General features: G+C 34.0%; 1 protein-coding gene across 1 annotated transcript; it reads left to right on the forward strand.

Annotated features, from left to right (window-relative positions):
• The first annotated feature begins 1,722 nt into the window (after window positions 1-1,722).
• LOC114328358 (zinc finger and BTB domain-containing protein 24-like) lies at window positions 1,723-15,796 on the forward strand. The gene is made up of 5 exons (XM_028277189.2): window positions 1,723-2,036; window positions 2,093-2,218; window positions 6,272-6,394; window positions 8,317-8,439; window positions 15,055-15,796. Exons 1-5 carry the CDS (start codon window positions 1,952-1,954, stop codon window positions 15,621-15,623), a joined length of 1,026 nt encoding a protein of 341 aa, XP_028132990.1. The 5' UTR covers window positions 1,723-1,951; the 3' UTR covers window positions 15,624-15,796.
• Window positions 15,797-16,900: the final 1,104 nt, after the last annotated feature.

Genomic DNA, 16,900 nt, shown 5'->3' on the forward strand with positions numbered 1-16,900 from the left:
ACTTCTATTCGATTTTACTGACTTCTATCATCGAAATGAGTTACAGAATAGGTATGAATATGTGAACTGCATAGTAAAATAAAAGTCATTCGTTATTAATATAAATTCGTCCTTATTCGAATAATTCGAATGATGTGAATGTTTGTTTTGCTTCTACTTTTTTAAAAAAATTGTAACAATAGTTTCATAAATAAAAATAACGTCTAATTACTTATAATTGAATCGGTCATTTCAAAAACAGCAAAGTCCACAATTTTCAGAAACTAACTTTTTGAGAGAAATAGACTCCTTTAAGATAAACGTTGTGTGCAAAAACGACACCAGTCCAGTAAAAACATTAGGAACAAAACTACAATATAACTGAATTTTGATGTCATCTATTTCATCCATCTTTCGACTATATAGTTAGTTTTCTTTGCTCTTCTGTAAAATTAGGAATATGTTGTTTTTGAAATGACCGATTCAATTAATAAATCGATGGTACATTATGTTGATATTAATTATTGGTAATTGTTTACGAATATTTTTAACAATTACTTTATACTATTCTACAATTAACTTATTCAAAAAATAACATTGGCTTTTATATTTTTAAAAATCTATAGGTACCTACACAGTTTTTCTTATTTGTTATATATTTCTTTGCATAGATTTACTTTAGAGATGTAATAATATCTAATAAACGCAATATTGATTAAATAAAAAATAAAAAAAGTAAAGATTGGTATGGGATTCGAACCAGGATTATCCACGTCCGAAGACAAACGACCAGTTCTCGTCGCCATCCGCTCGAACTGTCAAACCATCTAAAATACTCGACGACAGAGTAGGATAGTGACGTCGTCGATACTCCCCTTGAATTAGAAAGAGACTACCGACCAAATAGGCTCATTTATCTCTGTCGCAACCGTCACCCATTTTAAGATCGTAAGGCGCAATCTAGAGTATTATATATCTATGACTGTTATTATGCAGTTTCGTAGGACTTGTAGGTTAAATATGTTTTTGTTGTTTTCATTTGGCTCTATATCGACAAAGAATAACGGCACGGCAATGGTTCTTTGGGAACTCTATGTCTAACATTAATTATGTTGCGAACTTTAAAACCCTTATTATTTAATTCGTGCAAGATATCTCCTGATTCACTCGCAAATAACTCGAAAATTATTGACTTTGTAAAAAACTCTATAGAACAAAAGTTGCTTAGAATTAGTCATTATATCTAATTCCGCACTTATTTTGAACGTATTTTTTTCAACCCCGAGAAAAAATTTTTCTCCCTTTATTTTCCAATTTTTGTAAAATGGAGGGGATGTAGAATTGTAAACTTTTTCTTATATAATAATAGACAATTTCAACTACCTATTCCCAAATTTTCATCCTTCCTTTACTTTTCTGGAGGTTTTCATAAAATTTTGCTTTCCCTTATCGGGCAATGTGTTAATGCAAATACATTAATTAGATGGTCTAATGTCTAATGTATGTATTATGTATTTGGTTAATTTTGTTTACCATTTACCATCTAATGCTAATGTATTTGAATGCTAATATTTTTATAACCAGTTACACACTATCTTTGTGTGACATCTAGTGGATAGTGTTCTAAGGTTCCAACTTCTAACCAGTGATGTGGGATTTTCTAACAGAACTTCTAACAGAAATAGACAACATCATCACATTCCTTTTGCTTTTTAGCGTTAGATGGAAGCAGAATAAATCAAGGAGCTGGGTCAAAGTGTCAAGTGTCAATAAATACTGGTTTGGTTTTTGTTTGACGTTGGAATAAAATGAATAAAACAAAATAAATACATTATACATGTATAATTGTGACATTTATAAAATAACAAGATTTTGACAACATTAACATTTTTAGAATGTTGATTGATGGTTGTTTAAAGTGTTCACACTTCACCCAGTAAATTTCTTATTTTTACTCAGTTTACCTGTTAATATGGAAAAGTTTGTTGAAGTTGAAACTGACCAAAGGCAGCTTTCCACATCAATAGATCTTGGTAATTTGAAGAGTGAACCAGGAGGTAAGACAATAACAACTTATACTAAACAATGTGATGTAATTCATATATTTTATTAGCTATAGAAGTAAAAGCAGAAATTAGGGAAGATTTTGTTGAAGATGATCCTGTATATCTAATAGAGAGTCAGCTTCCAACCTTAACAGATCTTGCTGATTTGAAGAATGAACCAGAAGATAACTTTGGTAAGAAAATTCTTCTTCTTTAATCTCCTAATCGGACATGACACTCTCCTTCCTATACTTCTTCCGCCTTTTATCTTTCCCTGTATCATTTATAATCCTGTAAAATCAGTCCTAGCATTTCATATCGCTGTCCCCCCATTACGTGTCCCAGATATTGTTACTTTCTTATTTTATTTTTATTATGCTATTATAAGCATCCTTCTGTAAGACCACATTTCAAGTCCATATTGCAGTATAGAGAACATGGAGCATCTCGAAGCTTGTACTCTCAGTTCTAATCTAAGGTCTGTGTTCCAGAGAATTGTTTTCATTTTTACAAACGCCCTATGCTATAACATTACTCGATTTTATTCCACATCTCTAAGGTCTGGTTTCACCTTCAACAAATAAACCAATGAATACTTATTCGTCGAATAAAATTTATTAGATGTTTATACCTTTATTTTGTTTCAATATATAATTTTGATCATTTAAAGTTAAACTGATGAATTTACTTTTTTATTGATATTTACCACGAGATTAACTTGCCAAGTTCTTCAAGGAGTATATATTTATTTAATAAATAAATAAAATAAGTCTTATTTGACGTTCGTAAAATAGAGAAATGTCAGTTTATTTGTCGAATAACTTTAATCATAGGATAAACCACTATTTGCCATTGGTGAAACCGGCCATTAGTCTCTTAGGATTAAACCATGGCAACTTAAGTGACTTACGGATGTGGAATATGATGAACTTCCGCAAAATATCCCACATATATTTTATTATTACGTTACTCGATTTTATTCCAAATCCCTAAGTCACTTAAGATTAAACCACAGCAACTTTCCTGCACATTTAGCTAAAATAGGAATGGGTATCAACTTTCTCTGTTCATGTGATAACTACTCTACTGCAAGATTTAAATCATATACAGTAGAGTCTCAGTTATCTGCCCTTCGGTTATCCGCCATTCCATTTTATCTGCCACACCATTTATGCAACAAAATAATCTTTTCCATCCATCCAATGGCACTACAGCCCAAATCGAGCCATGGCCTCCTTCAATAAGCTTCTCCAATCATTTCGATCTACCACTGTTCTTTTCCATGAACGCGTTCCCAGGAAGTTCCTGGCATCCTTATCGACTTCGTCTTCCCATCTCTTTTTAGGTCTTCCAACAGGTCTTCTTCCCTGCATTCTTGCATTCAGCAATTTTCTGGGGATTCTATTCTCATGCATGCGGACCACGTGCCCTGCCCACCGTAATCTCTGCAGTTTAGTGTGTTGTGCTAGAGTTGGTTCGCTATATTGCTCGTATATTTCTCTATTATACCTAATTCGCCAGTTGTTATTTTCACTTATTGGGCCCAGTATCCTACGTAATACTTTTCTTTCAAACACATCTAATGCATTGGCAGATTTCTGTGTCACCACCCATGTTTCGCAGCCATAATTTACTATGGGCCTGATTAATGAAATAATCTTTTAAGTTCAGGAAAATATTTTGTCATTAGTGAACCTTATCCATGGATGTGAGGATGCGTCTTTGGGTGATGTAGAAGAGTGGTTTTCAAGGGATGACCAGTATGAAATAACTGATGAAGAAAGTGTTACTCTTGTTAATAGTGAAGGTGGTGAAGTCATCGAAAAACCAGAGACTGTTAAGCTCCACAAAATTTCACAAAAGGAGTACAAATTTGTGGAGCTGCGATAACTTATGCCAAGCGACAAGAAGAAGCCACAGCTGTCGATATTATGATGCTACAGAGATAGTGAGACTTGGCAGCAACAGAACGAGATACATCGGCAAGACCGATGAAAATCACTAGTTTTTTTCGGTTATACTGAACCATTCTATCTACAATGTCCCATGCAAGTCAGTGTTAAACTGATTCTTGTTGTTTTATTTTAATCTTTTTTACATTAATCTGTACATCTGGTATACATCCCTGGAAAGGCAAATATTGCACCTACTAAGCTTTAACACCAAAACTATTAATGAGTATTAAAACTATTATACAATGTCTTAAAGACTCTAAAATAAAAATTTAATATGACATCTTTAACTTTCAAATATCTGTGGCAAAAAATTTATCTAATGCCATCCCCTCTTTGTGAACACACACACACACACACACACACACACAAACACACACACACACACACACACACACACACACACACACACACACACACGCACATGCCCTATGATATTTCTATCCTTGTCCTTATTTCTGTTATTTGATCATTTTTCTCTGAAATCCAGGTTCGTAGGTGCAGTGCAACCTGTCACATCTGTATGTGGCGACCAACCGATCCAGATATCAAGACCACTTCTTTTAGAGTATCTGTAACGTTTTCTCCTTCATCCATTCCAGCAATCAATGCCGTCAGACATGTTTTATAGATTCTATAACACCTTGATACACAGGGATGTCACATTTGAGGCCAAAAACGACACTTTATTTCGCCATCTTTTAGTTCTTTTGGATCGGGATGAGATGGGGCATTGTCCAACAGCTGGACTACCTTTCCCGGTAGATGTGGGCTGTGGAACCATCCGGATATGGGGAGTTCCAGATGTGACAGGTCCGGATGTGGCAGGTTCTACTGTATTTTTTGTATTTATCAACTCTTCCTATCTGTAGCCATTCTTGTATGTTTTGCAAAAAAAATTGCTTAATAGAAATATGTAAAGCACTATAATTTCCTACAATTTATTTCCCGAGAGCATATGTCTATCACCCACCGTTTAGCGGGGGTGGCGCCCCAAATTTGACAAGTTTGTAAGAAAGATTCTTTTTTTAATTATTTTTCCCTAACTATGGGAATCAAGAAGAAACCCTGCGGCAATGAATCACAAATAAGTGGATGATTTTTTGTTATAGGTTTCATTTAAGGACATTTGCTCATTTTTTACCTACAGGGTGTTACATTAAAAAAAACCCTTTTTTATACCATCTGAACCGCTTATGCTAGAGTAACAAAACTTTCAGTGATTACCCATGTACTGGTGTTATTTACAAATTTGTATAACGCACCCCCATTTTTCCCCGAAACCATTACAAAAAAGGGTAATTAATAAAGAAAGTGATTTTCTTGGAATCCTTCACACACCATGCCCTTTATTAAAATGCTTCATATATCATTTTGTGCACGTTCTTATTACACATACATGGACACCAAAGGGATTTCTTGGTGCAACACCTGTAGCCAAAAACAAAATAAAACGGGGGATGAAAAATTTTTTTTTGCTTTTTGACCCATATGGACATCTGTTCCATCAATAGGATTTTTCATAAATATTATTGCAACATCCCTGCGAAAACTACATCTATCCGTGAAAATAAGTTTGGCGAACATGGTTTTACAATTTTCTCATCAACTATGCATTTTTTTTAACAAAACTTATCGTCGGTGATGTGACAATGCCTGCTATCTGCTTTTTCATAAATTTTGTAAGAGGGATTTCAAACTTTTTTAGGGTCACCTCCTGTTTTCATGTGATATTTTTTGACTTGTTTTGTAGTAAATTCAACTATTTATTTACTACAAAACAAGTCAAAATGTACATATGAAAACAGGAGATGACCCTAAAAAAAAGTTTGAAATCCCTCTTACAAAAGTTATGAAAAAGCAGATAGCAGGTATTGTCACATCACCGACGTTATACAGAATTAAAGAGCACTATTTTCTCTACAAAAAGGTCCTATGCATTTTTTTCGTTTAAGCAACTGTTATGGCACAGTGGCGCCGTAAACCTCAGAAATGCTTTGCCAGTTTTTGCTTTTTTTTCGTCACCTATTCGTTTTATTGATAACGTATTTATGGCAAATAAAAGAACACATTGTCTGCTACACATTATGACCTATGCATATTTTACTTTCTTTCCATTCTAAAACCCACAGGGGTGGCCCAAAATCAATTTTTTAAGAAAAGGTTAGTCTCATAATTAGCACCCCTTGATATACCAGAAAAAAAAATAAAACCGTACTTGTGCCCAGTTTGCAAGGTTCAACCTCTGTTTATTACACTAATCAACAATGGCATGTAATTCATATTTTTTATTAGCTATGGAAGTAAAAGCTGAAATTAAGGAAGGTTTTGTTGACGATGATCCTGTGTATCTAGAGAGCCAGCTTTCCACATCAGCAGATCTTGGTGATTTGAAGAGTGAACCAGGAGGCAACTCAAGTAAGTGAATAATTTTTAGTAATAAACAATGTCTTCTTCTTCTTCTTCAGCCTGTGTTCGTCCACTGCTGAACATAGGCCTCTTCCATTTGCTTCGATCAATTTCTACTCTTGGCTATTCTGGTCAACTGCTTGCCAGCGACTTGTTTGATATCATCTGCCCAATTCTTCTGCGGTCTGTTTACTCCTCGCCTGTTCTCTCTTGGTCTCCAGTTTGTTAATCTCTGTGTCCATTTTTCGGGATTATCTCGAGCAACATGTCCGACCCATTGCCACTTGAGCCTTGCTATACGTTCTGCGACATCAGTAATCTTTGTTGTTTGACGAATGTCGATATTTCGAATTTTGTCTCTCAAACTAATCCCTAGCATGGCCCTCTCCATCGCTCTTTGGGTTGTACTGAGCTGCTCTAAGGTTTTCTTTGTAAAGGCCATGGTCTCCAGTTCATATGTAGTTAGAGGCAAGATACATTTGTGATAAACTCTACGTTTTAGACACATTGGTATATCTTTCTTCTTCAAGATAATGCTTAACTTGCCGAAAGCCGCCCAAGACAATTGTATGCGTCTTTTTATTTCGTCTATTTGGTTTTCTTTGCCGATTTTAATGGTATGTCCAAGAAATAATATTATGGTGGTCTACATTTTCAAGACTGACATTTTCAATAACAAGATTAATTTGTAAATTATTCATTATTTTTGTTTTCTGAAGGTTCATTTTGAAACCTACTTTATTTGACTGCTGGTTTAGTTCCTTCAGCATTTGCTCCAGTTCCTTGATATCTGTAAATACTCTATGTCGTCCGCAAATCTCAAATGACTCAAACGTACACCATCAATGTTTAGACCGTTTTTCTCCCAGTCGAGCTGTTTGAATACATTTTCCAATGCTAAGGTAAAAAGCTTTGGTGAAATAGTATCACATTGTCTAATACCTTTACCAAGGAGCATTTTTCCATTTTTGTCGTCTTCATTGATTTTGATGTGGAATGTGGCCTGTTCTCCTGTTCATAAATGTTTTTAATGAGTGTAGTGTGCCGTGAGTCTATTCGAGCATCCTTCAAGGCTGACAAAAAGGACCAAGTTTAAATACTATCAAGAGCCTTGTGAAAGTCAATAAATGCCATAAGTAAAGGTACATTATATTCTGTGGTTTTTTCTACCAGTGTTCTGATGGTTTGTAAGTGATCGTTAGTACTAAACCCTTTTCTAAATCCTGCCTGTTCAACCAGTTGATATAAATCAAGTTTGTGTGTTATGCGGTTGGTTATTATTCTTGTTAGCAATTTATGTAAGTGTGACAACAAACTTATAGGTCTGTAGTTTTCAATATTGGTAGTGTCTCCTTTCTTGTGTAAAATTATTATTTCGGTGTTTTCCCACAGGCTGGGTATTCTTTTTTCTGTTAGACATTTATTCAGCAAGACTTCCACAACCTCTACAACGATGTTGCCGCCCATTTTTAACATTTCAGACGTTATACGATCCTCGCCAGGTGCTTTTTTTATTTTTCATTTATGACATGTCTTATTTTCGAAGAAGATATTTTAGGGAGAGTTTCCGAGCCGACGTTTAGAATTGTTCTATGGTCTGTTCCGGGGTTCTGTATAGTAGATATATAAAGATTCTTATAGAACGTTTGTATTTCCTTAATTATTTGAGTTTTTTCCGTCACCATATTCCCCTGTTGGTTTTTGATTTTAGTGATCTTTGATTTTCCTTTAAGTTAAATTTGATTTCAATACATACTCTCGTGTTTCTATTGTTTTCGATGGTTTGCAATATTTGTTTTGTTTTATAAGCCCGCAAGTCTGACCTTATGCTCTTTTACCTTTTGAGCATAAGCATAAGGTCAGACTCTTTTTTTTACCTTATGCTCTAAACCTAAACAATGTGATGTACCTAATTTCCTATTTTTCATTAGCTATGGAAGTAAAAGTTGACATTAAGGAAGATGTTGAAGATGATCCTAGATATCTAGAGAGTCAGCTGTCCACTGTCCTTGATCTAGAAGACTTGAAGAATGAAGCAGATGAGGATAACTCAGGTGAGATAAATGATAAAATATGTATGGTAAACTTTTTTTATGGCTTTCGTTTAGTCTAGATATTTTCCATTCGTTTTCTCTATGAACAATTCATCATGCAACCTCTTCTGTCCACTGCTGGACATAGGCCTCCCCCATTTTTCGCCACTCTTCACGGTTCTGTGCTTCTTGTTGCCATTTCTTGGATATTCGTTTAATGTCGTGCATCCAGCGTGTTGGTGGTCGTCCTCTGCTGCGTTTGTATTCTCTTTGGCGCCAGTCTATTAGTTTTCTGGTCTATCTTGAGTCTTTCAGTCTCGCTATGTGACCTGCCCAATTCCATTTCAGCTTGTCTATACGTTCGACGATATCAGTGATACCTGTTCTTTTCCTTAAGTCTTGGTTCCTTATTTTGTCTTTTTTTGTCACGCCGAGAATCGATCTTTCCATGCGCCTTTGTGCCACTCGCATTTTTAGTACTGTTGTTTTTGTGAGAGTGAGAGTTTCTGCTCCGTATGTCATAATAGGAAGAACGGTCAAATGTCTTCCGTTTCATAGCTACCGGGATGTTGCTCTTAAAGATGTCTCTTAGTGAACCATACGCCGCCCAAGCAAGTGTTATTCGTCGTTGAAATTCGCAGGTCTGATTGTCCTTGCCTATTCTGATTTCATGACCGAGGTATATGTACTTTTCTGTCAACTCTACCACTTGAGTTTGGATGGTTAGGTGTTCGCTGGGAACTAAATTTGTCATAAATTTGGTCTTACTGATGTTCATTTTTAGACCTATTGTTGAAGATACGTTTTCTAATTTTTGTAGCATTTGTTGTGCTTCACCCAGATCTTCGGTAATAAGTACTATATTGTCGGCAAAACGCAGATGATTGAGCATTTCTCCATCTATTTTTATTCCTCTATTTTCCCACTTTAGCATTTTAAAGGCGTATTTGAGGACCTTTATAAATAATTTAGGTGAGAGAGTGTCGCCCTGTCTATGAACAATTGAAACATTTTATTTTTATCAGTTTTTAACTACATTTACCAATAGAAAACCGACACACCAACAGATATCTAAATTACAAATCAAATTACAACACCAATCAAAAGGGAATCATTAAATAATCCTTCAGAGCCAAAATGATTTGTTCTAACGAAAATTCAGTCTTAGAAGAAAAGCATATTATAAAGAGTGAAACACAAGGAATGTCATTTTATCATGAATTTTGGCTTTTCTCGCCATGTGGTAGCAGAAACAGTACTATCCACTAGCCGACTAGCCTATCGATTCAGGACAACCAGAAAGATCGGTCGATATAAATTTTCCAACAATTTGTATTCAGCCCAGGAACCAGGATTGTCTGCACGCCACTGAACAAAAAAATTGGAATGTTAGCAGTTTTTTGGTGCATTAATAAATTAATAAGATAATATAGATTGATATTATATTAAGATTATAAAATAATAATTGCTAGAATTCTGCTAAGAATCTCCTACTAAGCATAAGATAATTGAGATAAACACCTTTATTGGTGTTTATCTCAATATGTGTAAAATGTGACATTCCTTATTTTCCCCTGCACTCTTCATATGTTAATATATATTTTAATAAAAAATTTGTATATTATATGGTACGTACATTATAAATACCTTTGCACATCATTATCTACGTCAGAGATCTAAGTTGACATTGTTGCCCAATTACAAAAAATTCCTGAATTTATTTTAAATTGAATGTATTACATTCCTTGTGGGATCGGTACTCACCGGAGGAACCGCAGACGTTCGGACACAATTAGCGTCTCTTTGCAAAGACAATGACGTCGACTTTGCAAAGTCACAAGACACTTACTCTACACACACTACACATTACACTAAGCACCTAATTGGAAAAATCCACTGTACTGTCACCATGCCAATGGCCATTAGTTGTCGAGGCATTAGCTAAATAAAAAAATAGTTAAAAAAAATCAATGGGAAAATCCCAATAGTTGGCTGTATATCATAGTTTAAAAAACTCATACAGAAGTAAAAACTTCGAGATGTATTCTGGTATAAAATCGTTTATTTAAAAACTATCTAAAATGTCATGGAGACTCATACAGAAGTAAAAACTTCGAGATGTATTCTGGTATAAAATCGTTTATTTAATCGTTTTTGCAATCCATGACATTTTAGATAGTTTTTAAATAAAAAATAGTTATTTTCCTAACAAGTGCAGAAAGTCATACTATTTTCCGCACGCGACTGCAGTTTGCCGAACGACGCGAAGCGGGAGTTCGGCAAGCAGTCGAGTGCGGAAAAGAGACTTTCTGCAAGAGTTAGGAACAATATTTTTTCTACGAGTCTTTAAAAAAATGGCCAAATCTTAATCAATTAATTTAATTAATATGATTATTTCATTCATAAGAGATTCTGACCAATAGAAAGCTACAGAAATTAAAACCTAAACTGATAACTTGTGATAATATCCCGTCGTCAAGTATATTACGTCAGATGCCCTTCGTTGCTACGAAAAAATACATTCAGTGACATTAATGGCACTTAATGTTTTAAAAATTATAAAAGTGATGACTTTCAACCGTCAAATATTTATAACAACTGTGTGTTTAATTGTACTAATTTGTACTTACATAAATAAATTACAATAAAATTTTGTTTTTTTTAACAGTTTTATTAAAATTATCGAATTTTTGCCCTCGTGACACTTTGACAATTCCACTCCCCTTCGGCTCGTGAAATTAAAACTGTCAAAGTGTCACTCGGGAAAAATTCGATAATTTTAGAGCTCTTGTGCAATTACTACTGAAAATACATACACACATTAATTCTTTGACAAGGTTGTCAAAACCAAACTTTCAATATAATTAGTTAGCATGACGACGTTCTTGGTTTCCATGACGATGATTCAAAACGACTGATATTGTCTACCGATTTGAGTTTCGAATATTATGTCAAAATAATTTTATTTCATCGCGTTCATAATTGTCAGTAGTAATTGCACAAGAGCTCTAAAATTATTGAATTTTTCCCGAGTGTCACTTTGGCAGTTTTAATTTCACGAGCCGAAGGCGAGTGAAATTATGTCGAAAGTGTCACGAGGGCAAAAATTCTATATTAATTTTAGAGTTCGAGTGCAATTTGTTGCGATTATTTCATGAATAAAACTGTTCAAAACCAAAATTTTATTGTAATTTATATATGTAAGTACCAATTAGTGAAATTAAACACACAGTTGTTATAAATATGTATTTGACGGTTGAAAGTCGTCACTTTTATAATTTTTAAAACATTTGTCATTAATGTCACTGAATGTATTTTTTCGTAGCAACGAAGGGCATCTGACGTAATATGCTTAACGACGGGAGATTATCAAAAATTATCACCTTAATTTGCATGTCTGTAGCTTTCTATTGGTCAGAATCTCCTATGAATGAAATAATCGCGTTAATTTCATTAAAACAGGAACACAATAAGATACATTTGAAATAAAATAGTAAATAATATCTAAATATTAGTTTATTGCATGTATTATAATTATTTTAAGGCCATATTAAAATATCTAAATGCAGTGCGGAAAAGTAGTGCGGAAAAGTAAAACGACCATGTTAATCTTTCGGATCGAATTAACGCCATCTCTTGATTGGAAAGGGAACTAAATTGGCAAATTTTATTTACGCGGGAGTTTTAAACAATAAATTTTGCGTGATTTTTTAATTAAAAGGTACAGATAAACAACAGAAAGGCAATTCAATGTTTTGTTCAATAATAATTATACAATAACTTAAAATTACCTTAAAAGTTCCATCTACATAAAAAATACTAAAAGTTTTAGGTTTTGTCTAAAGTTATGGTAGTAGGTAGTGTTGTAATCGGGGCTCAAATATCAATATAAACAAAAATCATCGTTTTACTGAAAACTTCAAATATTCCAAATTCCAATTTGATTTCAAAATGCTAAACACTACTGCCGTGTGCATGTGAAAGCACTGTTTTTGTAATAAATTAATGTTTAATATTTAGTTTAATGGAAATTTTTGAAAGAATATCTTGTAGGAAGATTTTGTAGATAAATACCTTATAATCTTTTACAAACTTTCGAAAAAAATATAGGCCCGAAATGTTGATGACACACTCGTATATTGGAATAAACTGTTTCAGGGTCCATTTTGTTTTTACATGTGAAGAAACCAACGAACTGGCAATACTGATGGAGTGGGCATGAAGCGAATTTAATGCGGCCAGGATGAGATAGCGTAGTCAGGGAAGGATGGAAGATAATCTTCATCTTTCGTAAACAAAGAGAATTGATAGTGGTAGTCAGGGTTGCCAAATTGGGGTATTTTCCCACAATTTTAGAGTAATTTGAAAACGTCTAGGGGAATTTTTCTAAGGAGAAATTGTTATGGGATTTTATTTTGAGGGGGGGGGGACAATTATGGAAGATTTTAAGAAGTCATGGTAAATTAAATTTGCGAATATACATAGACCTACTCTTATATAATCGAAGACTATAATATCTATAAATCATTTCCAGGGCCTTCTGTTAATAAGTAGTATAATTTTGGTTTACTGTTCTCTACATTTGACTACTAATTTATTAAAATGCGCCACAAATTTAAATTTGGGGGATTTGAGCTTCACTTTCAGTTTCTAAGTGGGGGATTTATAAAATCACATCTGGCAACTCTGGTGGTAGTTGTAGCAAATTTTCCCTGGCATTATCTGTCTCCCTCTACGACCTCTCTCTTGTATGTTGGCCGCAATCTCGCTTCACTGTTTAAATGGGACGGGGCCATTCCATCAGTATTGACAGTTCGTTGGAATAAACACAGAACGGGATGATCCAACGCTTAGTGTAAACTAAAATTCTACTCATAATTAAGCCACAAATTGTAAAGTAAATACAAAAATAACCCATTATTTTAATTGTTATGTCAATTGTTAAATGTGACAAGAAAATTGACTGCAAGCGACTGCATCTCTGGATTGGAAAGGGTAACTAATTTGCTGTCTTGACCTTGACCATTTACGTGAAAGGTCTAAAGTATGTATGATTTGTGGGTCAGACGCTGTGTGCTAGTTTTGGTCCACCCCGGGTATTTTATTTCCCCGGTACCACCCATATCTGGGACGCGTTCGTCTATCCGCCACCTGAGTAGTGATGTTGATTATACATAGTTACTTTCGAGTCATCGTTACAAATCGTTACTTTTGTATAAAGTAATCATTTACAGTATTCGTTACTTTGATTACTTTTTTATTTGAGTACCGGTAATCATATACTTTGATTACTATGATTACTTTTGTATTTAAGTACCGGTAATCATATCGGGAATCACATTTCTCAGTATTTCGTATAAGTATGAGATCCGATACAACAACGACCTTCACCGATCTATGGATAGAAGTTAAATGATATGTAATCTATTATGTTAAAATTTATTAAAAACAAGGGGTGCCCGACATAATTTTGTCCAGACTAATTAATAATTAAAAATGAATTTTTTTTACAAATTCTACTAATTTTTTTGGTCCGGGCAGATATTATTTTAGATTTTTGGATCATAGCAATAAAATACACATAGACCAAAGCATTTCGGAGAAAATAAATTATTTTTAGGGAAATAGTGAAACAGGATAAAGTTTTCAATAGAAAAATGGGTGGAAATGCATAATTGCAGTATAGAATGCATCCAAAAGTACATAAACATTCATCCATGATTAAGTTAAAGAGTATAGGACTCAATGAGTCTCCCTGTTTTATTCCGCTGCCTATGTCTACAGGTTCTGTAAGTTGTGTAAGTTGTCAATCTATTCTGACTTCTATTTTGTTCTTATGATAGATTTTTTCAATAGTTTTTATATCTAAGGGAAATTCTCTATTGTACAAACAAAGATGGATTACATTTGTGAGTCTTTGAAATTCTGTGAATTATCTACCTCGACAAATCGTATTTTATCGTATAGACATCTGTTTCTGGGTGCATGCTTTGTTAAATGATTTACGTCCCTCTGTTTCAGTCACTCAAGTATTCTCAGCGCCCTGTAATCCTGTAAAACTCTTCATAGCCTTCGCCCTTCATAGATAAAATTTTAGTTAACTGTACTGATACCGAATACTCGTGGAATACCGGTCCGATTCCGATATCAACCGATTGTAGATACAATACTCAAATAGGTACTCGCTCTGGTACGATTGGTACGAAGTAATCAGAGTAATCAAAGTAACGATTTGCCTCTCTGTATAGTAATCGTTACTTTCGGTATTCGTAAGTAACGAGTACTTTGTAACGAATAGATATTTTTTCAACATCGCTACACCTGAGGCGCTCGATGGAGGTGTAACGTGAAATTCACACTGGGATTGCAGTAAGGTTAAGATAGGAATGCTCATTCAGTGTTGCCACAGTTCTTGTGCGACGCTCTTGAGAGAGCTGATAACCATGTGGGTTTATTCTCCATTAGAAATGTATTGCCATATCTTAGCCGTACTGCACTCTCGGTATGCATTTCTCAATAGCAACTCCTCACGAGTACAACCACACAATCCACACTTAATTTTTAAAATTGTCTGTTCATTCAATTGCACTAAATTTTTCTTTAAACTGAAAAGATATATTTTAGTTTTTATTTTAGGTGTTTATGACGTGGAGGATAGATCGCAAATGATGAAAACAATTCCTGTAGGTTTGTGTAATAACGAAAAACGAATGGACCAACCTGTTAAAGAAAAAACATTTAATTGTGAAATTTGTTTCAAGCGACTTGCCAATAGTACATCATTAAAAGTACACATGAGAGTTCACACTGGAGAAAAACCTCACAAGTGCGAAAATTGTTTTAAGCAATTTATTCAAGAAAATGATTTGAAAAAACATTTGAGAGTGCACACTGGAGAAAAACCTCATAAGTGTGAAATTTGTTTTAAACAGTTTGGTTTAGCACATCATTTGAAAAGACATTTGACAGTGCACACTGGAGAAAAACCATACAAGTGCGGAATTTGTTTTATGCTGTTGACTGATGTAACTGATTTGAAAAACATCTGGCAGTGCGCACGGGAGAAATACCTTACAAGTGCGAAATTTGTTTTAAACAGTTTGCTCAGAGATGTTCTTTATATCAACATACGAGAGTTCACGCTGAAGAAACAACTTACAAGTGTGAAATTTGTTTTAAACTATTCTCCAAAACATCTAATTTGAAACAACATATGAGAAGATCGTATTCTGATCAAACACCTTAATCGTTGGATAATGAGAAAACTTGAATAAATACCTGCGATTGATTTTTCTTGCTGAATACTTATATTTATTCGACAAATAAATGAACCTCAGAAAACTTATTAGAAAAACAATAAATTCATTTAAACGATAAACTTCTTTCATTATATTCCTCAAAATGTATGTACCAAAACCTGTGGAATATTAAAATATGCGAGAAATCAGAATTCTGATTTTTGATGCGTATGGCAATGAGTACTGTTAGACCTGCAACTCAACTCATGTACACCTGAACAGGCAGACCTGCCAGGGTGCCAGGTATACCTGATAGTGGTTGGACACACATTAATTCTTTGACAAGGTTGTCAAAACCAAACTTTCAATATAATTAGTTAGCATGACGACGTTCTTGGTTTCCATGACGATGATTCAAAACGACTGATATTGTCTACCGATTTGAGTTTCGAATATTATGTCAAAATAATTTTATTTCATCGCGTTCATAATTGTCAGTAGTAATTGCACAAGAGCTCTAAAATTATTGAATTTTTCCCGAGTGTCACTTTGGCAGTTTTAATTTCACGAGCCGAAGGCGAGTGAAATTATGTCGAAAGTGTCACGAGGGCAAAAATTCTATATTAATTTTAGAGTTCGAGTGCAATTTGTTGCGATTATTTCATGAATAAAACTGTTCAAAACCAAAATTTTATTGTAATTTATATATGTAAGTACCAATTAGTGAAATTAAACACACAGTTGTTATAAATATGTATTTGACGGTTGAAAGTCGTCACTTTTATAATTTTTAAAACATTTGTCATTAATGTCACTGAATGTATTTTTTCGTAGCAACGAAGGGCATCTGACGTAATATGCTTAACGACGGGAGATTATCAAAAATTATCACCTTAATTTGCATGTCTGTAGCTTTCTATTGGTCAGAATCTCCTATGAATGAAATAATCGCGTTAATTTCATTAAAACAGGAACACAATAAGATACATTTGAAATAAAATAGTAAATAATATCTAAATATTAGTTTATTGCATGTATTATAATTATTTTAAGGCCATATTAAAATATCTAAATGCAGTGCGGAAAAGTAGTGCGGAAAAGTAAAACGACCATGTTAATCTTTCGGATCGAATTAACGCCATCTCTTGATTGGAAAGGGAACTAAATTGGCAAATTTTATTTACGCGGGAGTTTTAAACAATAAATTTTGCGTGATTTTTTAATTAAAAGGTACAGATAAACAA

Source organism: Diabrotica virgifera, chromosome 6, assembly GCF_917563875.1.
Source record: "Diabrotica virgifera virgifera chromosome 6, PGI_DIABVI_V3a".
Taxonomy (NCBI): domain Eukaryota; kingdom Metazoa; phylum Arthropoda; class Insecta; order Coleoptera; family Chrysomelidae; genus Diabrotica; species Diabrotica virgifera.

Bases quoted from the DNA above. Each gene is read 5' to 3' on its own strand.
- LOC114328358 (XM_028277189.2), top strand. From the start codon at position 1,952: ATGGAAAAGTTTGTTGAAGTTGAAACTGACCAAAGGCAGCTTTCCACA. The intron at 6,395-8,316 runs GTAAGTGAATAA...ATTTTTCATTAG, and splicing joins TGAACCAGGAGGCAACTCAA to CTATGGAAGTAAAAGTTGAC. The intron at 8,440-15,054 runs GTGAGATAAATG...TTTTTATTTTAG, and splicing joins AGCAGATGAGGATAACTCAG to GTGTTTATGACGTGGAGGAT.